This window comes from Hermetia illucens, chromosome 3 (genome assembly GCF_905115235.1).
Source record: "Hermetia illucens chromosome 3, iHerIll2.2.curated.20191125, whole genome shotgun sequence".
NCBI lineage: Eukaryota > Metazoa > Arthropoda > Insecta > Diptera > Stratiomyidae > Hermetia > Hermetia illucens.
Genome location: NC_051851.1, coordinates 17,027,554 through 17,053,261, shown reverse-complemented (window position 1 = coordinate 17,053,261; position 25,708 = coordinate 17,027,554). Strand labels below are relative to the sequence as shown.

The 25,708-nt window shown below is 43.0% G+C and overlaps 1 protein-coding gene across 3 annotated transcripts in view; it reads left to right on the top strand.

Annotated features, from left to right (window-relative positions):
• LOC119651062 (protein pellino) overlaps window positions 1-20,771 on the top strand; it is a 206,796-nt gene extending 186,025 nt beyond the window's left edge. For all 3 annotated transcript variants that reach the window (XM_038054395.1, XM_038054396.1, XM_038054394.1), the window contains 6 exons: window positions 4,579-4,770; window positions 11,840-12,028; window positions 13,836-13,934; window positions 14,112-14,265; window positions 14,598-14,775; window positions 20,495-20,771. In XM_038054395.1, the coding sequence (XP_037910323.1) occupies window positions 4,579-4,770; window positions 11,840-12,028; window positions 13,836-13,934; window positions 14,112-14,265; window positions 14,598-14,775; window positions 20,495-20,621 (939 nt within the window). In that variant the 3' untranslated portion in view covers window positions 20,622-20,771. The remainder of the gene's footprint in view (window positions 1-4,578; window positions 4,771-11,839; window positions 12,029-13,835; window positions 13,935-14,111; window positions 14,266-14,597; window positions 14,776-20,494) is intronic.
• Window positions 20,772-25,708: the final 4,937 nt, after the last annotated feature.

Genomic DNA, 25,708 nt, shown 5'->3' with positions numbered 1-25,708 from the left:
ACTCGACGGGTGGTGCCCCCCGTAACGCTTTACGTCGGAAACGCCTTTAATTCCGTAAGATAGAAAGACATTCTAGGCGCACTAAACAATACTTTCCACGTGCCGGACTATCTTTTGCGGATATTAAGGGATTATCTGAGGAACCGCTTCCTGCTCCATGAAACACTAGAGGGTCAGAGGAGGATGGAGGTCACGTCGGGGATGGCAGAGTGATCCATCCTAGGGTCGGACTTCTGGAACGCTACCTATGATAGTCTACTTAAACTCGACATGCCAGAAGAGTTGTGCCTGGTCGGTTATGCAGATGATGCAGCGGCGCAAAACAATCTCGGCATATTGATGCGACGGGTCAGTGGATGGATGACTGCTCATGGTTTCAACCTTGCACTGGAAAAAATCGAAGTAGTTATCCGTATTAAAAAGAGAATTCTGATCCTGCGTTGCGTATCGTCCGGCGATCCGATAATCGAGTCAAAACCAGCGGTAAAGTATCTCGGACTGACTCTTGATTCAAAGATGAAGTTTTTTGAGCAAATTAAAGCAGCAGGGAACAAGGTTGCAGCTGGAGTTTCAGCGTTAAGAAGGCTAATGGCAACACTGGAGGTCCTACGTCTAGCAGGCGACGTCTCCTGATGAGTTCAATTCAGTCTGTTGTGCTCTACGGCGCAGAGGTGTGGGCTGACGCTCTTGGCAAGGAGGTATATCGTAAACGTCTCGCGGCGTCTGCGTACTGCACTGTCTTTGAACCGGCCGTGGTGGTGATCGCGGGAGTGATCACCGTTGTCCTTCTTGCTAAGGAACGTCAAGCCATATACAAGCGCAGGGAGATGAGCCATGGGGACCTTGCTGCTCGTGAAGAACGGCATCGCAATCTAGACGAGTGGCAGCTCTCTTGTCAAAATGAAATTAGAGGCAGATAGACTGCGCGGTTGATCGGCAACTTAGGTGCCTGGCTGAATCAGCGCGATCTCCGGATTGTATGTTTTGCAATGGAGTTGTGGCCGACGCCCATCACACTTCTTTTTCTTGTGGAAGGTGTGATGGGGTTCGTCAGCAGCTCTATTTAAACACAGGGGACTTCACTCCAGACAACATTGTCGAGGAGATGCTGAGCAGTGCTGTGTGTGTGTGTGACAAATGGTTCCAGGCTAGCTCTCTGACGATGGGGAGAGGTGTTTAGTTGGTAGTTTGACGACGTACCGAACCGGGAGTCCAACACTGTGTGCAAAAAAGCATTCACCTACCCTAACCAAAAAAAATTCTGCTTCTGCACAGATTTATTGCTGCTTGAGGGTACATAAGAACGCTGCTTTTCTTGGTCAGTTCCATTTTTTCTTCTCTGGGCCGCAAGTCTAGCTAGATGGTATACCAGTCAAAGCTCAGACAAATCACCACTTTATCAGCAGTTATCCCTTCTGTTGGGAGAATAACTATCGCATCGGCATTGATAAGTCGCACATCATAGGAATGCACTCTCTTATTTGAACTGCTTCTTTCGAGAGTGCACTTGGTACGTTATTCAGGTCTAGTCAAAGCTGCATAAGTGTTTGATCGTACAGCAGTTTTCTGTTCTCGTTATTTTAAGGCATTCAGGCCTACAATCTTATTCAGATCGACGGCGATTACCTGGTGATCGCTATGCGTGTAGTTAAGGCAATGACTTTTGTTTTCATAGTTGCCAGACCCTTATTTTTTTTTGTTTATAGATTGAGGGAGTTCAAAGTGTGGATCATATTTTTCTAGCATCTGATAGCAAAGCTTCTTTGGTGGGACGATCGTTTCATGGAACACAGTTTGATATTAAATCTGAATAAAAGCGAATATTTGCCGACCGATCCCAATGAAACAGGCACTGTGAATGTCAGTGGCGGTGGCCTGCTCAGAACTGACCGATTTAAATATCTCGGATCAATGCTATCAGTCAATGATGGTCGCACGCTGTGGTGACCAACTACCAAAGACAATGACCGGCGCCTCGCGGTAATGCAGATAGAAGCGCAACGAAGTTGGTAAAGACCAGTAGGTTTGAAGCCGTAGATCAATGTTTCACGAAATCATGCTGTTCTTTGATAATGACGTAACGGTAGTCGGCGGTCAACCAGTCGTTGACGTCTCTTTCCAGGATTTTGGAGCAAGAGAAGAGAAGAGAAATGGGGCGGTAGTTCACAGCAAGAGAAGGGTCCCCGCTTTTCAAGATAGGGATGATCAGGGCCTCTTTCCAGAGATGGGGAAAATAGCATTCTTTTAGACTTCTGTTGTAGATTATACTCAGGGAAAGGGAAATGTGATTTCTACAGTCAAGAAGAAACAGGTTAAGAAGCCCATCGGGGCCAGGTCCGACATTGGAGTCAAGATTGCCAATGAGGAATTTAAACAAGGAAGGCGTAAGGAGAGGAATGGCCAGAAATTTGGAGCAGTAGAAGAGGCGTAGAGGGTAGTGGGGTCAAGGGAGAAAACATTGAAGAGATTTAGTGGGATTACGAGAATTGCGAGTTTGAGACCAAAAGGGTTTCAGGTTACCGCGGGCAAGGGCGACTTCGACTCTCAATAAGTACTTTTTATGCGCATTTTTAACCATTGACGTCACCGTAGAGTGCATGGCCTTAAAGTGAGCAAGGTCGGCATCATTCTTAGAAGCCCGTAATTTCTTCCGCAGTGCATGTTTCAGGAGAATATTGTTAAGAATCTCCATTGTTAACCAAGTTGGGTACGAACGTAGGCAAGTAGGGGAAGAACGGACATAGCAGGGGAGGAAATCGGACAGGATATTGTAAAAGGTGTTTAGAGCTTGATCAACTGTTCAGTTGCTTAATATATGTACCCAGTTGAAAGACGGTAAAGCTGAGTTCAGACCGTCAAAGTAGACTTTGGGGCAGTTGAACTTAGTAGATTTACGCTCGATTTTGGGGGTTTGAACTAGGGAGTTCCGCTTCAAATTCAAGTGCGGGGTGATGAGAGTCAGTTTTGACATAAGGGGATGAGCACGGAAATAAAAAGAGGTAGTGCTCGGGGAGGTTGGAAAGGAATAGATCGAGAGTGCGGTCCAAGGAGTTTTTGGTGATAATGAAGTTCAGGGCAGAGGAAGAAAGTAGAAGGGAAGAATGGGACAGGTTGTTGGAAGGCTAGGGTGATTAGGTCAGTGCAACACGAGGAGGTTAAAATCTCCGCAAAGAGAGAAAGAGAGGGAAGGGAATCTAACAGTAAGAAGTTCAGACAAACTGTCAAACCATTCTTCATACAGGTGAGAAGAGCAAGCGCAGGGGACGTATACATAAGATACAATGAATGGGAGGAAGCTGGGAGGCGCAGGGGAAGACGCGAAAAGCAACACAGTCAAAAGCCAGCCAGCTTTCGGAGATACAGATGGCATGGTATTACTGACACACTAAAGTTGCGATCTTGCTGATCTTCTAAATTACTTAGAGGAAAACCTCTTGAAATAAGGGATCAACGTACTAAGGAATTGGTAGAAGAGGAATAATTCTTCAATTTGCAGTCTGGTGATTGTGAATTCAGAGATATCATAGGCATGGAGTTATTTCAGATAATGCTATTCACTGGTCAGCCAGGTCTAGGAGTTGCTATCCAAGGGTATACATCAAAGCTTATTACCAATTTGAAACTATTGTGACATTTCTATTTATGGATCAATTACTTTTCAAATGTCAATTTCTATTCCACTCCATAATGCCAACTTTCTGTTTGTTTATGCCATTTTCCATCCTTGGATTCGAAATAATACCACGTAACACATTTTCATAACCCCATTGAAGGGTGTCCACAAGAAATTCTAGAAATTGAACATTCTGACATTATTTTCTGTAATGCAAATGTAACATTTGCCAGGTGACCTGGAAAAATGGTGTAGAATGACAGCATGCCATTATGCATTTATGCTGGAATCAACAAAACTGAAATGTATATTTCAGCTAATCTAATTTCAGCATGGAGGGAATATTTGTTCTGCTCAGCAACTATATAATTTCGATTCCCCAGAAGAGTGAAAATAAAGCCAATAAAAGTTTATTATTCGTTTCGCCTTAAATCCTGACGTCAAAGAGTGCCTCAGTCAATTATTCAGATGTAGGAGACGCCTGTTGCTGGGCTCATATCTAGATAGTTTTTTTGTTATTCCATCATAATGTTTATTGGGAAACAATAGGAACTCATTGATTCCTAGCATATTAAAGGCTTGTGTCAACAAAGTCTAACCCTTTTTATTGAGCTTTTATGACTATTGCAACAATATTCCAGAGAATGGTCGATGCTGTTATTAATATTCCAGTAATCTATTAATCAAAGCATATCCATCCAATGTCAAATGATAACGTACTATCTTAATTCAATCTACGCGACCCAAAATTACTATAATTCCGGTTACTTTGCATATTACTTACCGGAACGGAGACACCCAAACGTAAACAATTTTAACATTCAAAGGTTTTGACGGCGCTTTTATTAATTTATCCATTTATCTATTAAATAACCTTGTCAAGCGTGGCATGCAGTTAAGAAATAAAATTTGACGTAAATAATTAATGCATTTTTAACATTTTTATTTTCTTCTTGCTATTGCAGGTTGGACGTTCATCTGAGTCTCCGATTGATTTTGTTGTTATGGATACATTGCCGGGCGACAAAAAAGATGCAAAAGTTATGCAAAGTACAATATCACGTTTTGCATGCCGAATATTAGTGAATAGAAATGAATCATCGAAAGCACGAATATATGCAGCTGGTTTTGATTCAAGCAGAAATATATTTTTAGGGGTGAGTATGTCATTTTGATTTGATTTACGTTTGAAGCCCAGTTATTTTGGACAAAGTCTGTAATGAATTTCGAATGTCATCAGTCCGTGAATAATAGTCCAACTCAAAGGATAACTTTCCGCATACATACCTTCAAGTCACTTGGTTCGAAGACCACATCCTTCAATTGCCTTTTTCTTCCAGCACCAACCCTTTAGTAAGCCCTCCTTTAGGTAGCTACAAGCTTCCATGAGCATGAACGGTCTAGGTGATGTTTTTAATCTCATTGTCATTGGCTCATTACATCATATAGAGAACATAATGCCCAACACGACTCCAGGTGCCAGCGCTCCTCAGCATCTCTCTGATAATATTGTGTCGAGAGAGGTTCCCTGTGTCTGCTGACTAAGGCCGTCCCAACTTTCACAGAAGAAAAAGGTGTTTCCAGCGTCTTCCGCTAATCCATCATGTGTAGGTAAGACTGGAAACCTCCATGCCCGCTTAGAAGTTGGGTAAAGAAATAATCAATCTCACCATACGTTCGGTTCAACCACGGAACTAAATTGATGAGAAGCGCCGCCCATCTGCCGTTTTGGCTCATTTTTCCAAGAGAGTTGACACTTGGTAAGGGTGCGTTGACGTTCTTCACGGGCAACTACCTCTCTTAAGTTTTCGCCTTTACGAATGTAGATAGTGTAACGTTCCTTAGCAAGGAGGGCAACGGGGATCACTTCCACGATTAGCATCACGGCCCTTTCTGAGACAGTGAGATTAGCAGACGTCACTTGCAAAGCTCCCCGTCTCTGTACTTGAACAAGGCCCTTACGATGCACCTCCTTGCCAAGGACATCAGCCCATACCTCCTCATCATAAAGCAGAACGGACTGCGTTGGTCTTATAAGAAGACGTCTCCTAGTAAGATATAGGCCCCCCAACATTCGCCAATAGCCGACTCAAAGGGGAAATTCCAGTTGCAGCCCTGTTCACTCTTGCTTTGATTTGCTCGAAGAAGCTCACCTTCGACTCGCTAGTTTTGACTTTATAGTCAAATCGCCGATCGATGTGCGACGCATAGTCGGGATTCCCCTTCTGCTCAAGATGACTAGTTCGGGCGCAAGGCTGAAACCATAAGCAGTCATCTATCCGCTTACCCGTCGCATCAATATACTAAGTCTGCTTTGCGCCTGTTGAACAGTCCGGCTGGCAACAAGTACCGCAATTTCGTCTGTATAACCAATCAGGCGGAACTCTTCGGGCATATCGAGTCTCAGCTGACTATCGTAGGAAGCGTTCCAGAGGTCCGGGCCTAGGATAGATCCCTGTGCTATTCCCGACGTGGTCTCCATCCTCCTCTGGCCCTCTAGCATCTCATAGAGCAGGAAGCGGTCTTTCAGGTAATCCCTCAATATCCCCAAGAGATAGCTTGGCACGTGGAATGATTTTTCTAATGTGCTTGGCATATCTGTCCATCTTACGGAATTGAAGGCATTTCTGATAACAAGCGTTATGATTAGCGCTAACCGTTGAGATTGGCGCCTGTGTGCCTCGGCTCAATGAACCGCATCCACGACCTCCATAATAGCATCTACCGTGGATCTCCTGTTCTGAACCCGAACTGCTTTGGGGATAAGTCCCTGTCAACGCGGATCGTTTCAGGGAGTCTACTCCTGATGAGCTTTTCAAGCACTTTTCCGGCCGTATCAAACATACACTGCGGTCGGAATGCAGACGGCAGCTCCGGAACTCTTTTTTCCTTGCTAATCAGTACGAATGCCTTCCTTCAAGCCAGCGTTGAACGCTCCGAGTAGCAAGTTTGGCCGTTGGCGGAACACCAGTTTGTAAACTTCCGCCGGGATACCATCAGGATCTGGTGCTTTCTTGTTTTTCATGGTGAGAACCGCTTCTTCGAGCTCTCTTATTATGAAAAGGCGGCAACCCTTAACGCTTTCCGCACTATTGACATCAACCCATACAGGATGTCTGGGGAATCATGCCCATACAATGTGGTCCGTCTGGTCGGTACTTAGTATGCAGAGCCTCGATTTTCCAGATGACAAGCTTGTAGCCAAGTCCCCACGGGTCCTTATTCACCCCGTTGACCAGGTTCTGCCAGGCGCGAGCTTTGCTTTTATTTATCGCACCGCATAGTCTCCTTTTTGCTGATCTATACTCTGCCTTTATGGAACATGCCTTTTCGTTGGCGTGTAAACATTGTGTCAAACGGCGGAGCTTATGACACTCCTTCCCTAGGTCAGCAGTTTCTGCTGTTCACCAGTGCATAGAAGCATCAAGCCGGCGCCGAAAGTCCGGCATCGTCTCATTCGGCGTCAGGTAAACGTTAAAAATGTTATTCTTCAAAACCGAATCCAGACAAACCCATTCCCTCGGCCTTGGGCAAGAACAAGAAGTCGAACGTGGTCCCGAACCCAGATGGCAGCGGTACCTGATAAGTCGAGGTGCCATGAAGCCGGGTCCCTGTTTCGGTATTGCTCGCTGATTAGCACTAGATCAGCCTTTACCTCCGCAGCGAACCTCGCTGGCAGCGTTTGCACTCCAGTGCATGTTAATTTGTAGAATGCGGATCATGCTATGCGCCCTCTAGCCCTTTTTCTGTTAGCAGCTTGCTTTGATATGTGATGGGGAGACGTGCTCATGAAAATTTGTAGATTTCTGCATGGATCTGTTTCCACATACCGGAATTAGTTCAGTTGCGTCCACATCATCAGCTTCCCTTTCCTGGTAGAGGCGGAGGAGAAGGTTCTGATAGGCAAGGCTGTAGTCTCTTTTCCTTTCCTGAAGTTTCCTTCTGCGGAGCTTTTCTCTCTCGTTTTTGGAAGAGTTAGGCAAAAGTGTCATCGACAGGCCGGCCGTAGTCAGGTTTCCAGTTCCTCTCATTCCATCTTCTGGAAAGGAAGTGTCTAAGGCTTTCTTCCTGTTCTCCGCAGCTTCCGCAATGTGAATTGTAGGGTATACCGATTTTGGCGACATAATCTCCTGTAGGTAAGTGCCTCATACACACCGCCGTAATCTTGTATGCATTTCTACGTGTCTGGCACAAGACTTTTCGCGATCGTATTTTCTTGTAGGCGCTTCAAATCCTCCTTGACTTGGTGCAACCGATAAACCTTCGCCATCTATGGTCCGCGGCTGTTAAGTAATGCGAGTAGATTCCACCCTCAACAGTCGCTAACTGGACGCTGATTGCACTCACCGAGGAGCGTGTCAAAAATAGAGCCTTGCCTGATCAGTTTGTCAGTCGGCATATTCATCTATTTATATGTTACTATGACCCGTTTATGTATATGTTCGCTGGCCGGACTCTTGTAGTCTGACAGCACTACACGCTACAGCATATTTAATGTGGTGGTCTAGGGGAGGGGAGGTGTAGAAATACATTGAAGGCACCTGCTGGACAGGACTACAATGCTCCGGTTCTTTGAATCCTATTAAGCTTCGTTCTATCGTACTTTTTGCGCAGCGTATTCCACCACACAATAGAACCGAACGTTAGAATGGGACTTTCCATGACTGTGCACATCTAGAGAATCATTTTCGGCCGGAGACGCCATCTCTTTGCCAAGGTCGTCTTGCAAGCATAGAAGTCTATACAGACGTTCTATGTTCACTCTCCCATTTAGTTTCTATCCAGAACTATATCCACATACTTTACATTGGAGGACAGAAGCAACTTTTGTTCATTTAGCCGCGGAATGGATATCATCATCAATATCAATCAGTCAGTCAATCAAAGGTGTGGATTTGTCATTGAGGTAGGCACGCTGGAACTTAGAGAAAAGCGTTCTATCCATACTTATCCTTAAGTGGATGTCCAGATGGTGCTCTAGGGTCTTCAACGCGAGAAAGGTGAGGAGGATTGGTTGAAAGTCCTTCATGGACCCAAGACCGCGCGCGCGTGTCTCCAAGAGCTCGTCCGTATTCCAAAGAGATATAGCTCCGGTTGATCTCAACAAGTTTCGGCACAACCTTTCTCGCTCCTTCTGTAGCATAACTGGCATTATGTCATCTGGGCCCGGAAATTTATATGCGCGGAAACGGTTTCTAGCATAATTGATTTTATAGTAGGTAATTATCAATGCGCTAGTTTCACACGGTCCCTATAGACCCGTGGGATTGCATACACTCCAAGCAAGGGTCTGATTCGCGGTCCTTCTCACTGGAAGGAAAATGCATCTGAATCAGAAGCTCCATGGTTTCACCAGATTCCGTCCAGGAGCCTTTCGACATTTTGGGAATGGATGGGCTCCTGCGTTCCTTGGGCAAGATCTACCTGAGTCTCGCAGATTCGCTGGTGCTTTTAATGTTCTGACAGTAGTTCAACCAGAACCGCCTCTTGGCAATTTTGATGGCCTACTTTTACATTTTCAGACAGTCCTTGTATGGCTGCCAACATTTGTGTCTATAGCAGATGTTAGAGATTTCACTGGTCAGCTTCATTAAGCTGAACATATTTTCATTCCGCGACAGTGGCAATGTCTTCTTGCTGCATTTAGCTGGCACGAAACTTTAGAATCTCATCCCATAGTAGAATGATATCAAGGACCTCCCAACCGTGACAGTTCTCCGAGCAGGGAAATGGAAGGTTGGTGTACTGCCCCTGCCACATACCGATAGATTTTTAGCAGTAATAAAATCAAAAAATAACTCACCTCTTTCGTTAATTTTCGAGCTGCCCCAAAGCGAATGCATTGCATTGGCGTCGCAGTTTATCAACCAATTTGCTTTCTTTGCTGTCATGGACGTTCGCCATGCAAGCCGAGGATATATACATGTTCTTTGCTCCCGTCTGCTCAAGTTTGACCACGACAAGGTCGCTCAAATTCAGGTTCCGATACAGAAAAGCGTGCAAGCTCTTCCTGGCGAGGATACATGCTCTAGATCTGTTCCGATCAATGTCTCTCTAACTGCGGAATAAAATATAATATTTCTTTTTGGGCCTTTTGATAGTTCGACCTCCTCCAAACCCGGGGTCCTGTATTAATGCGACGTCGTCCTCTAGGAGGAATACCAGCAGATCAGCTGGGGCGCCCTTCGTGTGCCTCTGCTTGCGTAGGCGATTTGTTAATCCCCGTCGGACGTCGATCTTCATCTTCAATTGCTCGTTGGCGGCGTCCACTTGGTCCGGTTTCGCGAAACGGAACACTGTGCAATTCGCCTTTTCCAGTGTCGCTAAGCATTCTCCGTTTATACAACAGAGGAGCAGAAAAGATTGGCTGTTGATGTGGGGTTCCTCTTCCTTGAAAGCCAACCAGCCATCCGTCGGAATCTTTGGATAGTGAAGGCGCATAGATTGGACGAGCGGATCTTCAGCAACCAAATGCGAGCGATCAGTCTCCTGAATATCTCGTCGTATGGTATGACTTTGAGCTCAACGCCTTCTCAGTCGTCACTGATTCTAGCGAGGCACAAATCGAGAATTGGTCCTCGCATGCTATAGTGTGGAACCTACAGACCATCGGGGATGAATTCAAGCACGGGGTGAATCTCCCCCGATCGCCTTTGCCTTTCACAGCCGATAGGCTGGCCTCAACATTGGTCTATACCTCCAGCACTATCTTCCCGTGAGTTCTGGCCACCTCGCTGAAGGTTTTCGCAGTTCATGACTCGTCGTGTTGCATCTTACCTGCCCGCCAAACAGGCGTACGAGCCCTTTCACACTCTGCTTGGTTTCACTTTCTGTTCGTTTCCCAGGTGTTTGTTGTTATATTGTTCCCCTTGTCTAGAGTATCATCTTCCTTATTCTCCGCAATCTTTTGTAGAATATGTATGGCCTTCTGGTAGCAGTTCTTGAGCAGGACTCCAGTGGAGCGCCCCTTCTTTGTCGGTTTCCGGTGACCGATATTCTTGTCTTGCTTTGGAAGAGTTCTCCAACGTCGACAGTTTCGGGTTAGGAGTACTATGGCTAGTACTCGGTACACCCAGCCCGCCGACAACGGATTGCAAGCGAGTATATATGCCGCCTCGCTCCTGGATGTCCTTGTTATTGGTTTCAGCATAGTTGTGCTACGGCTGGCACCGGATGCTAACAGGTCGCCTTCCGATGGCGCACCACTTTTTCTTCTATCGTCGTTTTCTTGGGATTTGTGTGAGTCCATGTCTTGGTCACACAAGTAATTCGGAAAAAATGTCCTCCCTGTATAGCCCGTTCACCACGGTAAGGGTTCTATTTAAAACTGAAAAGAGTTCCCATACTAAAGACCAGGGTCTTCTTTGGCTACGCAACCCTCGGCGTATGCTGTACCATCTTGGTCCTGTTAGCACCTTTTCGAGTGGATTATTGTTCCGGCTCATAAGCATACTCCCAGCCCGGCCCAACACACTCTTGGCCCGTTCGAAGACAGTTTTTAGTGCCCACCACGGGGAGATTGTGTGAGGAGTTGCCGAATTATGAAACCTTAACCTGAAGCAGAATCTTACTTCAGTTTGCCCTGTAAACGGTGAAAGGGTAAATTGGGTCTTTCTTCAAACATGAAGGTTGATGATGTGATGGCTCAGGTATTTGAACGTCTGCCGACTTCGAATTTTGGTTGAGTCAATATGTTTGCGTTTGGAATTTTTGCTTGTCTAGCTGTCGTAAGCTTATCACTTGTACAGCATCAGATGTAATAATAATGAAATAAAGCACAATTTCATCAAATTAAATAGGAGAGACATTAAATTCCTGGACTATCTCTGTGACTGTGCTTTATATTCCATTATTAAAAAATAACCAAGAAGTATCCATGGAGAGAAAACCTTTTGAGGGATCTAAGCCGTCCTTCTACCGAAACTTAACTCTTGAACTCTCCTGTGCGAGGGATGAAAGATGAAATTGTTAGAGCATTGCCTATTTTTATGAAAATTCCGTCCATTCGTAAATTCGTTGCTATCCCTGTAGCGGAAGAATTAATTCAGGCACCCTAGTCTGTCCACTTGTGTATAATGTGCCTTACATTTCCAAAGCGACTTGCCCTTTTTTTCAAACAGTCGCTAATTATTACCCTCCACACCCATACACAATTTTCTACCGCAAAACTCTTTCAGCACAAAAGAACGATATTCATTAACGAGTTCCGTTTCATTTAAATTTCAGGAAAAGGCAACAAAATGGCAAGATAATGTGGAAATAGATGGTCTCACTACGAATGGAGTCCTAATAATGCATCCAAAAGGTCAATTTTGTGGTGGCAATGCAAAATGCGGATTATGGCGTGAATGTTCAGTTGGCGGTGATGTTTTTAGCCTTAGAGAATCGAGGTCAGCACAACAGAAGGGACAGCCAGTAAGTATTTGATGTGGGGAGCGGAAGCAGCTTAAGTTTAGGCTTAAGAATGAATAAAGTGGGATAATGTGAAGTATTTCGTCACTTATCAGATGGAAATGAAGGCGGAAGTGTTTGTTAGTGAGTTTGTAGAGTTGAAATTAATCAAGGGATTAATCTAAGCAATGCGAAAGGGCGCTTGATTTAACTTTCCAGAAGGATGCCATGATGCCATCAGTATCACATAGCAAGAATCCAGACAGAGGTTGTACATCGAGAACAGTGAATGCCAAATAAATTTGATTCCTATGGAGTCACGGATAAAATTGGAGTGAACTGTGTGTCACTTCAATTTTATCCGTTTTTGGGTGCGAAATTTAGAGCGTCTCAGTCACAGATTTAAAAAAGGAAATGAAGTTGTGTTGACTATACGGAGGAATACCAGGTGTACTCCTAATTAATTTCCGTTTTTTTTTTGTGAATAAAATACATAATTTCATTTTATTCGAAATATTTTCCATCGCTTTCTACATACTTTGTCCACCTTTCTGATAATTTGTGAATACCACACCAGTAGAATTGACTGTCTTTGGAGATGAACCACTCAGTGAGCCATTTCCGCAAATTTTCGTAGGAGTCGAAGCGCTTCTCAGAAACTGTGTGGCCCAAAGAGACAAAGAGGTGGTAATCCGGTGGGGCTAGGTCTGGTGAGTAAGCCGCATGGTTAAGCACCTCCCACTTGAGTTTTCCCAGCGTGTCGCGAACGACTTTAGACTTATGCAATGGTGCATGGTCGTGGAACAAAATCACCTTCTTCTGTCTTTCTTGATATTCTGGTCGGTTCTCCACAATTGCTCGGTTCAAATCTATCATTTATTGTTTGTAGTGAACGGCGTTCACAGTTTCACCAGGTTCCAGCAGTTCAAACTTGATCACACTGGTCTGGTCGCACCACACACACAGCATGACCTTCCGACCATAACTATTAGGTCGTGCCGTCAATGTCGATGCTTCACCTGGGCTTACCCACGATTTGTTGCGTTTAGGGTCCTCCAAGGAAATCCATTAATCATCGCCCATAACAATACGATGAAAAAAAGGCCAGTTTTTGTACCGTTGAAGCACAATTTCAAACGCCACTTTTCGGTTCTCCATTTGTCTCTCGGTCAGTTCATGCGGCACTCACTTTCTACACTTCAAAATTTTTCCCATGGCTTGCAGACGTTTGGAAATTGCTTGCTGTTGCACTTCCAACGTATTTGCAAGCTGTGTTCATCCAATACTGCTTGCAAGTCGGCGTCATCAAACGATTTTCGCATGCCGGAGCGTGCGGCGTCGTTCAGGTCGAAATCTCCATTTTTGAATTGTTGAAACCAAGTTTCACACGTTCGAAATGTTAATGCACGATCGCCATAAACTTCCACAAGTGCACAGTGGCTCTCGGATACTTTTTTTCTTGATTGAACATGAAAAGCCAGGCACGGCGCATATGCTCGAAATTCGGTACGTACGCCGACATTTTTGACGTGCAATAAAAATTTGCTGGAGCAACTTTTTGGGGAAACGTCAACGCAGCTTAGACACTCGGCAACAACTAAACCAAATGACAGGTATGTGCGACCAACAGCAACACAAAACATAGAACGCCATCTATCGAAAAAAACGGAAATTAATTAGGAGTACACCTGGTAGTTTTAAAAAATTAGCCATTGGCTCTTTTCCTTCTTTGAATCCATGAACCCATTAACAGAAGTTTGAATGAAGGATGATATCCTAAGCATCTCCAATGCGAGCCAATCTAAACGAATTCTTTGTGTTTATTTTTTAGGTCTACGAAGAATCGAATGTACTTCAGGACGGAACACTTATTGATTTATGTGGTGCTACGCTTCTTTGGCGATCCGCGGAGGGCTTACAACATTCACCAGTAAGAAATACACAATTTTATGAGTCCCGAGTTGAAGAAGTCTAAGTGGTTGCCATAGTACATATTTTGAAGTAACTCAACCATCCAAAATATGAGCAACAACAAGATAATCACTTAGACCTCTCCATACTCGACTAGCCCCATTCACGTAACTAAACATCTTTCTTTTCGCCGTAGACAAAACGAGATCTGGAAAAGCTCATTGATGATATAAATGCCGGTCGTCCACAATGTCCTGTTGGCCTCAATACCCTAGTTATACCGAGAAAAGTCAGCTTAGGAGAACACGTTAATCAGCCATATGTATATCTTAATTGCGGTCACGTTCAAGGTAAGCGTACGTGACTTCGTCAAACATCATCGACTTCGTGTCGTGATGTCGTCCCATAAATTCTATTTTGCTCCTTTTTTCGTTAACAAGTGAAGATGTTGGATTTCGATAGTTCCAATGTTTTCTGCTTGGGTCAAACCTATCGATTTCCCTTCCTATGTTTGCGTTTTGCATTAATCAAACATGCACTCATACATGTGAACCCAATATAAATATTTTTTTTCTTATTTATTTCATATTGCGTATCTGGATGTTGTCGGAAACATTGGATATGATGAAAAAAAAAACACAACATGGAAATAACACATTATCGGGATCGGAACATAAATTAGGTCATCACGATTGGGGCCAGGACAAATCGACCGGAGCTAGACGATGTCCGATGTGCTTAGAATTAGGACCAGTAGTTACATTATGTATGGGTATCGAACCAGCATTCTACGTTGATTCGGGACCGCCAACATATGCATTTAATCCATGTGGACATATGGCTACAGAGAAAACTGTGAAGTGAGTATGGTTTTGTTTAATGTAATGATTGAATGGGGGTGAACACACTCACCAACCGACACACATCGGTTTAGGATAATAAATTTGATTATTTGCTTGATGTTGACATTTTGCAATTTCCCAAAATGAGATTTCATATGCTTGGTAGGGGTTTCCCCACAGAGTAATGTGGGATAATTTGATTCTGACATTATTGAATTTGATTATTTTCCAATTGTACTTGATAAAGTGGTGGTGGAGGTTACCAATTAGGACTTCGAAATGTCATTTATGAAGCCGCTATTGGAGAAGATTCTTCGGAGTACTGCAAACAAATCTATATTTCAAAATGTGCACTGTTGCTGGGAGTCTCGAAATCTTTACTGCTTTCCTCAGCAATTGTGTGACTTTGGTCTTCAGCTCTAATGTATGTTTTCTATCAGAGTGGACGCTTGTCAGTCTTCATATCCCCCATAAAGGTGGACCTTCGAGCATTAGATTTTTTAACTGTTTGTCAGCATTTAGGGCAGCAGTCTCCAAAAAGAGCCTTTTCTCTACCTGGTATTATTTTGTTTTTTTGCGATCGGCATATCAATGAATGTGTGAATTTGCTCCGTTCGGCCTGTTCTCTCTATGGTTCTGAGTGCTAGCCGAATGCGAAAGACAATGAACGTCACCTAGCGGTGGTGGACACGAGGATGGTGTGTTGGATCATTGGCTTCATACGCTATGATCACGTTCGAAATTAGGACATTCTCAATGGAGATAGGATTAGACCCATCTTAAAAAAAAAAATAAAAAGAGTCCTTTATGATATAGTCATGCAATTCGCGCTGACTATGACTCAATAGCTAGGATTGGCTTAAACAACGAAGTTTATGGAAGGCCATCAGAAAGGCGGTGGCAATGGTGATAGTTTGATACTCTGTAGGGTGTCGCAAAATTGTCGAGAGCTTTTATTTTTTGTACAAAATTTAAATGAAAGGAGGAAAGCAAATTTTTTATAATTTTATTATAAACAGCACATACTGGGTTGCATAATATAAAACTATTAAAAACTGGGCTATCCTCCGTTCTTTTATAGTTGAGGCAGGGTTACTCCTAAGCAATTAAATTTTGTTTGAAATCGGGTCGGAGACATTCAAAATCCTTCGAAAATTGCACCGTGACGAGGCGATGAAGTCAAACTATTTTGCAGGTTACCAGGTGAGCTTGATGGTTGATAGCAGAAATTCAGTGAAAGCCGTGTTTATATATTTGATTTGTTTATTTAGTTGGAACATCAGATCTGCTTCTCATTGTGGCGTTCACAAAGTGAGAGCTGTGAGTAGAGTAGTAGCTTTCTACCGTGTGATTGCTCTACTTAACCCTCTTGCAATTAGATACCTTTTAGGGAGTCGATCACTTCGATAAAGAGGAAAGGTAATTATATTAGTTTAGGCAGTTTCCGGCGCTCTTATTCAAAGTGGGTGTCTGGAACTGATTAGCACCGCCACATACCATATGGCACAAGAGGTTTCGAAAAGGTCAGGAGTCTGTTAACGACGTCGACCGCTCGGAACACCCGTCGACGATTAAGGGGATACCCAAAATAATCGTTCATCGTGTTTTAACAAGTGATCTTCAAATGAGGAAAATCTGCGCGACAATGGTACTGAAAGTCCTGACGAGTTTCATCTCACTCGGAGTAGTAGTAGTAGAACGCTACGAAACGGATTCCGGATTTTTGGACAAAGTGATAACAGGGAAAAGAAAGGCAGATTTTTTAGTATGATCCCGAATCAAAGCGTCAGAACGGCAATATCAATTGTTTTCCACCCCTCTGGGGGGCTGACGGCATTGCGTTTTGCATAACTAGGGGCTGAGGTGTTACGCAGCTCGGAGCTTGCTAGCTCGTGGCTCTTTTCCCGACTTCGAACTCGATGGCTTTGTTACGCGACTCGACCTCTTCGTTGTCATCCTGAAGTCGATATTCAGGACGCGCTCTTGGGCTATCAACTAAAAAAGTAAGATTGATTGGTTGAAATCCTTTGTGGGCTTCGTATGAAAACCGCGCGCAGATGCCTCCAGGATGGACGCGATACATGTCTGTATGAAAAACAGCTTCGATAAGTTTCTACAAGGCAGGCCACAACGCTTTCTTGCTGTTCTTAATGATTGACATTATGCCTTCTTTGCCTCGGGGGCTGTTTATAACCCACCTAGTTTTATCCTCGGTGTTCACCGAATCGATATTCTCAGACGACTGGGGTTGCATAATCTTAAAGTGAGGGTTTCTGACCAATTTTCCTCGCTGGCGGAGAAGTGTGTCCGGACAAGCAGTTCCAAGGTCGAATTAGAAAATTCCATCCAAGAGTCCTTCGACTTTTTCAGAACGAATTGACTCCTATATTCCTTAGTTAGAGTCTTACTGAATCTCGCAAATTCGCTTGATTGATCGATTGATATTCTAGCAATACTACAACCAAATCTGCTTGCTGGCGGTCATAATGGGCGACTTATACCTCTTCAGGTAGTCCTTGTATTTCGTCGGGGACGAGACTTCAAAAGCATTCTAATGCCTTCTACAGAGCTTCGCTCTTTGACTTTAGTTCATTTGTCATGCTGACGTCACCATTAGGAGCAACGATAAGTTTGATTTTGATAACCTTACCAAGCGTGCGAAAGTTGGCCCTCCTGAGATTTCTGAAGGCGTAGGAAACTTCACCTCTAATCTATAGCGAAATTGAAAAGATCTCTGATCAGATACTCTCCAGTTCTCCACCCTGGAATTCTCATTGTCAATTAGTAGAGTGATATCAAGGGCATCCTCCCAGCCGCTACAATATCCCGAATTGAGTGAATGGAAATTTGGTGCATTGTACTTATTTCACATCGGTAGATTTATGTTGATAATATAATTTAAGAAAGACACACCTCTTTCGTTCATTTTCGAACTGCTGAAATCAACTGGCTTTCCTAGATGCAATGGTAAACGGGGAGATGTTCATATTCTCCGCCATCACTTACTCCAGTTTAACCACGGGTAAGTCGCCGGAGCTCAGATCCGGACAGAAAGACGTGCCGACTTTTCCAAGCGAGAATACATGCTTCAGCTCTGTCCCGATCTGTGCTTCCTCTTTGCTACTCGACCTTATTATGAGATTAGTGGGAAGCAGTAGAGTTCGGCTTCTGCTGGTTTCCAAGCGTTTATTATATTCCTTAGCTACCGCCTGATGCTTAACGAAGTCTTCTTTAACAACACTGGCCCCCTATTCTTCGGAATTTTGTTCGGAATACGGGTAGCCTTCTGGTACTGCCTCTTGAACAGGACTCCATTGGACTTCCGCTGCTGGGTTGGGTTCTGATAGCTGACATTCTTCTCGACCCTTATTCCTCGGAAGACCCTGGAGTCAATGACTTTGGGGCAAGGATACTATTCGCTATGTCCGTGAATTTTCTACTGATGAACCCCCCAAAGCATCTTTGGTAATACCCTTGATTGCTTGATTTTTTAAGGTTCTGTTTGCAAAACAAAACCTTATTAAAATCGCTTCAATGTCTGCCTGTCTGTCTGTAACACGCATTTTTCTCAGAAACGGTTATACCGATTGACACGAAATTTGGTGAGAAGGTGGAAACTGTGAAAGCGTAGATATGAAGTCAGTGACATCTTTCTAGGTTAAGTTTAAGAGGGGTCCTTATACATGTAAAAAGGGGTTGAACATTTTTTTTTTCACCAAATATAGTCATGTTGAGTTTTCGACTAGGGGTCGAATTCTTCAACCAATTCTCTTGCTTTTAGTCGCTAGTGGTTATCTTGTTGATGACTACGTTGTTGCCTGTTTGGTCGGTTAAGTTTGGCTTACGTTTGGTTTACCTAGTGCTGTCTGTTTCGGTGCTTCTTATTTTGTTGGGGGCTCTGCGTAGGATGTTTCCTCCATCATCTCGGGTATTTATTGCGGGATTGCTGAAATCAGTTGGTTGGGGTCCTTGAACGTCTGCTTAAAAGTCGCGGAATGTGATCCTTCTACTCCTCTCACTTTTGCTACATGGTGTTGCGATTGTTTATCGTAATTTTTTGTCAATGAATGCAATTCACAGAGACAATTTGAGCTTCGGAAATTCATTTCTGGAAGGTAGGGGGAGGGGGGCTGTGCCATTAGCTCTTACTGGAAATTCTCAGGAGAAGGTAGACACATTGTTGTTAGTTGAATTGTTTTTGAGGTTTTTGTTTGCAGGCTAATATAATGTTGCTTTTGATGATAAAGTGGTCCAGATAGGAGTAACAATAATCCTTATGGAAGTTGGGAAGAGCTGGGCTAAAGTGGGACACATTTATGTTTTGGTTGAGCGTTTGTTCGAAAACCGGGGGAGCTTCCTCGATTCTGGTAAGGCTGTGAATATTGAATATCCATTAGATATTGTTAGAATGGAGGGACTGGTTGGGATAGTAAATGACGGCAAAGAAAGTCAGAGGGTGATTGTTTGGTTGGGAAATATTGGTGAGACAGGAGATTTTCGGCAATAAGGATGACTGACTGTACTACCGCCGATGGGGGGAAAATTAGATTGTAGGCGGTTAGTACGGAAAGGGTTATAGTGGAATCTGATTTCGCACAGCTGCGTTATATGGGCCTTGAATTTTTCAAAGAATAACTCGAACATACAACTTCAAACTCGGCTGATGTTCAACTCGATGATCATAACGTCTACTATGGAAGTCAGGATGCCAATCGTTGCGATTTCTTGGCGAATTCGAGGGGGCTGTAATTGGATACGTTGATGGGTTCGCTGGAGTTTACGACTTGGTAATAGGACGTCTAGACGTTCAAGTGCTTTGAATGGGAGTGGGACAGGAGGGTGGTTTTCGCTTATAAGTACTTCTCCTCGCCACGATCCAAACGAAACTTGGGCAGTTACAGTACTTTGCAAGGGTATACTTAGGGGTAGGTCAAGTGACAGTTAGTCGACGCATGACCTATGCACTGTTAGTTCTTGCATTGCAGTACCTGTGCTTATTTTTAATTTTTCCAAAGTGAACAATGATATGTTGAATGGCTTTAATATTTTTAACATCTTGTTCGGAGTATGTCGAATTAAATGCGCCAGAAATAACATTGAATATCCATCATCTTCGCCCAGGTCGTACCAAAGGGGTTATGGTGTGTTCGTGAACGTGTGATTTAGCTATTTTTTGACGCGAGAAAGAGAAAACAAGACTTCGGAGGATGAGGCTGGTAGTCTGTTCGGATGAAAGGGTGTAATTGAAGAACGTATTGTTGTCTCTATCTGGATTATTTTGGTCTTCGCAATCTTCTCTAATTTTAGTTGTGATTTGTTGAGAATTATCTGACTTTTTAATGGGGTAATTCGCGGGGAAGGCACGGGAAATCTGTTGTTTAATTTATTTGAAATCGTTGGGAGGTTCTCGATGTGGTGAATTTCTTCGACTTACCTTTTTGCTTTTCGCAGCTGGTTATCATGTATTGCTGAGGACTGTTGTTCCCTGCTTAGTTGCTTCTGCAAGTTATTGGGTGCTACGTCCTTGCTCCTCCTGCTCTTTCGGGGAAAAAATTGACACACTGATAAGTTTTTACGTTAGTCGAATTGCGACACTCGTGACATGGTACAGTCCGTGGTGAGGCATGGAATGATCTGCTGAACTGTTGTTGATATGTTTTTAAAGCCGCTATCAATCTGTTCCTTTGGTATTGTTCCTTTTTTTACTAATTTCCTTATTCTTATTTATCTTTTCCAGATATTGGGCAAATGTAGACATTCCTCATGGTACGAATGGTTTCCAAGCAGTTTGTCCGTTTTGTGCAACGCCACTAGACGGTTCCCCCGGCTACATCAAATTAATATTCCAAGATAATTTAGATTGAATCAATTGTTGTTAAGATAAAGTAATTCTTAAGTTTGGAAATAAAAACAAAAAAAAAATATACAAATTTATAACAATAATAAAAAAAGATATAAATCAACGTAAAAGAAATTCAACCGAAGACAGAATAAAGAATTGCTCCTAAGTTAAATATCGAAATTTATTATTCCCATCAGAGTTGAATGTGCGACAAATAAAGGCGAAACAGAACCGATAGATTGCGCTATAGTTTTATAAAGTAAAACAAGTAAAAAGATATGTATGTGTATAAACCCCAACAGTAACAAACATGAAATCCGGACAGCTACTAAAAATCGATGTAGAGAGATTGAGTAATCTTAAAAATTAACAAACAATAAGAGCGATAGGAGTCACATTAAAGTCGTAACTTTAATGTAGGAATTAGCGTGTCTAACAATAAGGCTACAATCTGTATTTAATTAAGCTTTAATGTGGATCCTCTATCACACACACTCACAAACACAATTGTTGTACTGATCGAAGCTGATGAATACAATTTTAAATGTTATAATTCTATACAAATAAGAGCAACCTCACTTTGTTCTCAATTCGTTCAGAATACTTTCCTGAGGTTAATATTTAAATAAAACAAATCGCCCATGGCGCGCATTGCAGCCGGATGTCGCGCCTTCCGATGTATTCCGAGAAATAAAGCATTTTTTTTTATCATGAAATCTAATCTCTTCCCTGCATTTTATCCGTTTCTTTGTTTTTGTATCTAGCGTGTGACTTTTTAAGTTATTTGCAGTTCGTTATACATACTAGGCTCATGTAGGTTAATGAAAAAGTAAAGTATCCATTGTACATTAGACTTTATAGACCAAAAGTTGATTTTTTTATGAGTAATTTCTCGTTACGTTTCATTCACTGTCGAGATTCCCGAACTCTTCGTTTTTTATGGGGAATGCGACATGATGGTTTTCGTTTCTCGTTTTTTTCTTGCGTTTGTTTCGTTCACAAGCATTTTTAATTTTACGGAGAAATTACAAACAAAACATACAAGCATTCAGTTCAGTCCTTGGTTCAGATACTTCAGAACCGAAAGAATGGGGCTTGTTGGATGCTTCACGATTTCACTAAGGATTGTAGGTTTAACAATGATGAAGTCAACAAAGTAATATATTATCATGAAACAAAAAGTGAATGTCATAACCGTTTGCGGAAGTAAATAATTTTAAGGTCATAAATGTAGTAATTGATCGCCTGTTCGCGTTTTAAGTTCATTCTCGTCTTTTCCATAGAATCTACTGGTACTGTCCTAGCCTTCATTTTCTTAGCTGATTGTTTTCTTCTCATGTCTACGATTAAGTTTAGTCTTCTTTTAGATTTTAAGTAGTCGATCGTAATCCGATTGTATAATACGACAAAATTGAATAAAAATTTAAATATTTACAAATAATATGAGATCTTGTGTTTTAGTTGAGCTTTTAAGGGTTGAACTATTTTTACGAAGTTAAAAGATAGTAATACGCACTTGGGAATCGCTTATGTAAGCGGAGAAGTGGCACTATCTACGCCATACATATTATTTGCATAGATCTTTATTCATGGTATCGCTACTGCACATCGCAAGCTCACACATTTAGACCTTCGATCAAAAGAGAATGTCTCTTTTTAGCGACCACCTCCCTGAATATATTTGGTTTCTCGCTAGGAGTGTCCTACTCTGCGGCGTAGAATAATTGTTATCGGCAAACATCCCTGATTTGCGGCAAGGTCCATAAATTCGATACCCCTGGCAATTGCCTGGCATTTTCGCATACGTCATAGCTCCATCTAAACTGAATCTGCCGCAATAAATATAAATAAATAAAGTACTTTAACGACAATAATTCGTATCGTAGGAGGATAGACGCAGTGTTGCGCAGTAGTTAACTAATTTTTTAGTGCCGATGGAATTACAGCCGAATTAGTTGAATATGGAGGCGACCAAGTTACACCAAGTGGTTCATCAACTTGTGCTCAAGGTATGGGACCGCGAATCAATGCCTGACGATTGGCAACGAAGCATTATCTGTTTCATACATAAAAAGGGAAATATCACACAGTGCAGCAATTATAAAGGCATCACGTTGCTGAGTACTATCTATAACTACTGGCCTATGCTGACGATATCGTACAAACCGCCTTCATCCAGATCGAGCAGGCGGCGCGAGATCTTGGGCTGCACATCAATGAAGACAAGACAAAGTACATGGTGGCAACATCAGCACCGAAAACCAACCAACCAATAACATCAAACCGCACTGGTCAATATCAATATCGAATTGGTGGACCTTGGCGCAAAACCGGGATGCCTGGAGTTCCTTATTAAGGCAGGCCTAGACAGGATACCGATTGTTGCGTCGTTGATGATCTCTCCCCAGTCTATCTAACATGTGGCAATACTCTCGTATTGTCATACTTGGGGTGGCATAACAACTGTAAATGTAGAGGTCATCGATCTTAACCCTTACAAAATCGTGTTCATGGTGCTACACAGCTCGCTGTAAGACTACCGCAACCCTCCAGCGCAGCCTATCCACTTTTGTCTGTTTCCCAAACGCCGTGGAGACTTTTGTATTGTTCGCAGATAATAGCAACATCGATTTCCTTTTCGTACACTTTCTGTGCTAGCAGGTGCTGGGCGGCTTGGCAGTGATTTAGATTCAGTTCGATGACTCTCATTTAAGTAGTTTACTTAGAGCGATCCTATAGAGTGTACACTTGGTACTACCCGTTATGGGGTTGTAATCGTGATCTTTGGTTTCCATGCATAGAAGGCAGTGAGGGTTTTTACTGCACAGTCCTTCACCAAATGATTTCCCTCTCCACATTTTGGACACAGCCGTCTGTCTGTCACACCAGACTTATTCGGAAACGATTGAACGGATTGCCACCAAAAAGTGGTGAGAATATGTGTTCTATGTGTCCCTTTACATGCAGTAAGTGGCGTTATTTTATGCTGAGTTTGAAGGGGAGCTCCCCATGCATGCGGAAGGGAGGTGTACATTTTTTTTACAGAATATGGTCATGTGGGATATCAAATGAGAGAGCTTAATTAGTACTTTTCGAAACTGATCTTATTTCTGATATTATGTGATACTTAGTGGAGGTAGAGCTCAAAATGTGTGTCCCAAATAGCGAAACATGTCTCATTCTCATTGTGAATCTGAACAAAGTCACGGTGATGCATTTATATGAAATTTAGGCCTCCAAATACATCCCGTTCAGATATCTGCGCAAACAAAGTTAGTAATAGTATATTACCATGTTTTAGAAATTTATTTTTATTTATTTACCTTCCACAAGAAAAAAAAGTGTGGTGGGCGTCGTCCACAACTCCATTGCAAAACACACAATCCAGAGAACGCGCCTTTCCAATCTTGTGCAGGTAAGACTGAAAACCTCCATGCCCACTTAAAAATTGGGTAAGGAAATGGTCAGTCTCACCATGCTTCCGATTCAGGTACGCATCTAAGTTGCCGATGAGCCGCGCAGTCCATCTACTTTTAGTTTCATTTTGCCAAGAGAGCTGCCACTCGTTTGGAGTGTGTTGCCGTTCATCACGAGCAACAACCTCCCTTCGCTCATCTCCCATGCACTTGTATATGGTTTGACGCTCCTTAGCAAGAAGGGCAACGACAATCGCTCCCGCGATCACCATCACGGCCGGTTCAGAGACGCAGAGGTACGCAGACACCACCCGCAAAGTTGCCCGTCTCTGTCCTTGTCAAGAGCATCAGCCTATACCTCTGCACCGTAGACCAGGACAGACTGCGCTAAACTCATTAGCAGACGTCGTCTACTAGACGTAGGACCCCCAATGTTTGTCATTAGCTTACTTAACCCCGAAACTGCAGCTACAGGCTTGTTCGCTGCTGCTTTGATTTGCTCAAAAAAGTTCATCTTTGAGTCAAGAGTTAATCCGAGGTGCTTTATCGCTGGTTTTGACTCGATTATTGACTCGCCGAAAGATATGGGACGCAGGGTCGGAATTCTCTTTTTAGTCAGGATGACTATTTCGGTTTTTTCCATTGCAAGATAGAAACCATGAGTAGTCATCCATCCGCTTACGCGTCGCATCAATATGCCGAGTCTGTTTTGCACCTGTTCGACAGTGCGTCCAGCAACAAGCGCCGCGACATCATCTGCATAGCCGCCCAGGCGCAACTCTTCTGGCATGTGTAATGGTAAGATAGCTGGATGACAAGTGTTACATATTTTGGCCGAGAAGGAATCGTCAAGTAAAAGGACATAAATATATATATATTAATGAATTAATTGTACTTATAATTGTTTTTTATAAAAATTTTTAGAATTTGTAAACCAGCATCATCCCGAGTTCGGACTGACGACCTGGGTAAGTCATTGTTTTTTTTTCTATTTTCTTTTTATTATTTTATTTCTTTTTGCTTTCACATATGTCTTTTGGTTTTCTCGTTTATTCTGACATTAAGTTTAACATATTGTTTATTTTTATTTTTTTTATTATAATTAATGTTTAGAAGTTGTTTGAAGAACGAATAATTATGCTTGAATAATCCAATCGTAATTTGAGGATTTCCTCCCTTTCTTATCCTCCTTTTCCCGCGGAACTTCTAGAAGGGACATCCTCAAAATGAATAACTGGCCTGAGGATGTCGAGGAAGGGTGGGAACCGCAGGGGCCGCGCCTCATACAAGATCTGAGGCGGAAGGGGCAATAATTGAGACGGTGATCTGTCGTGGATCTTCCCCTCCTTGATCGCGGCACTCGGGGGGAGACTTACGGCTCCACGGGCGCGCTCGAGCCGTTTTTTTTTCTTTTCTATTTTCCAATTTAGTTCGCGTTCTGTTTATGATTCGATAGACCGTCGCGAAATCCAGATTAATGTCGATTTTGGAATCCAGTGCGGACCCACGCATCGGAATAGACACGTTATTTTATAGTAATGAAGCGTGAGGGATCAAAGCGCTCAAAGGACCCCCCACATTCCCGAGCCTGGCTAGCACAGAGGCGTGCAAGAACGTGTCGACCGAGCACTTTGATGGAGCTTCAATCTTTGTGGGCGGACCTTCACGGTCAACTTAGCCAATTTGTTTAGAT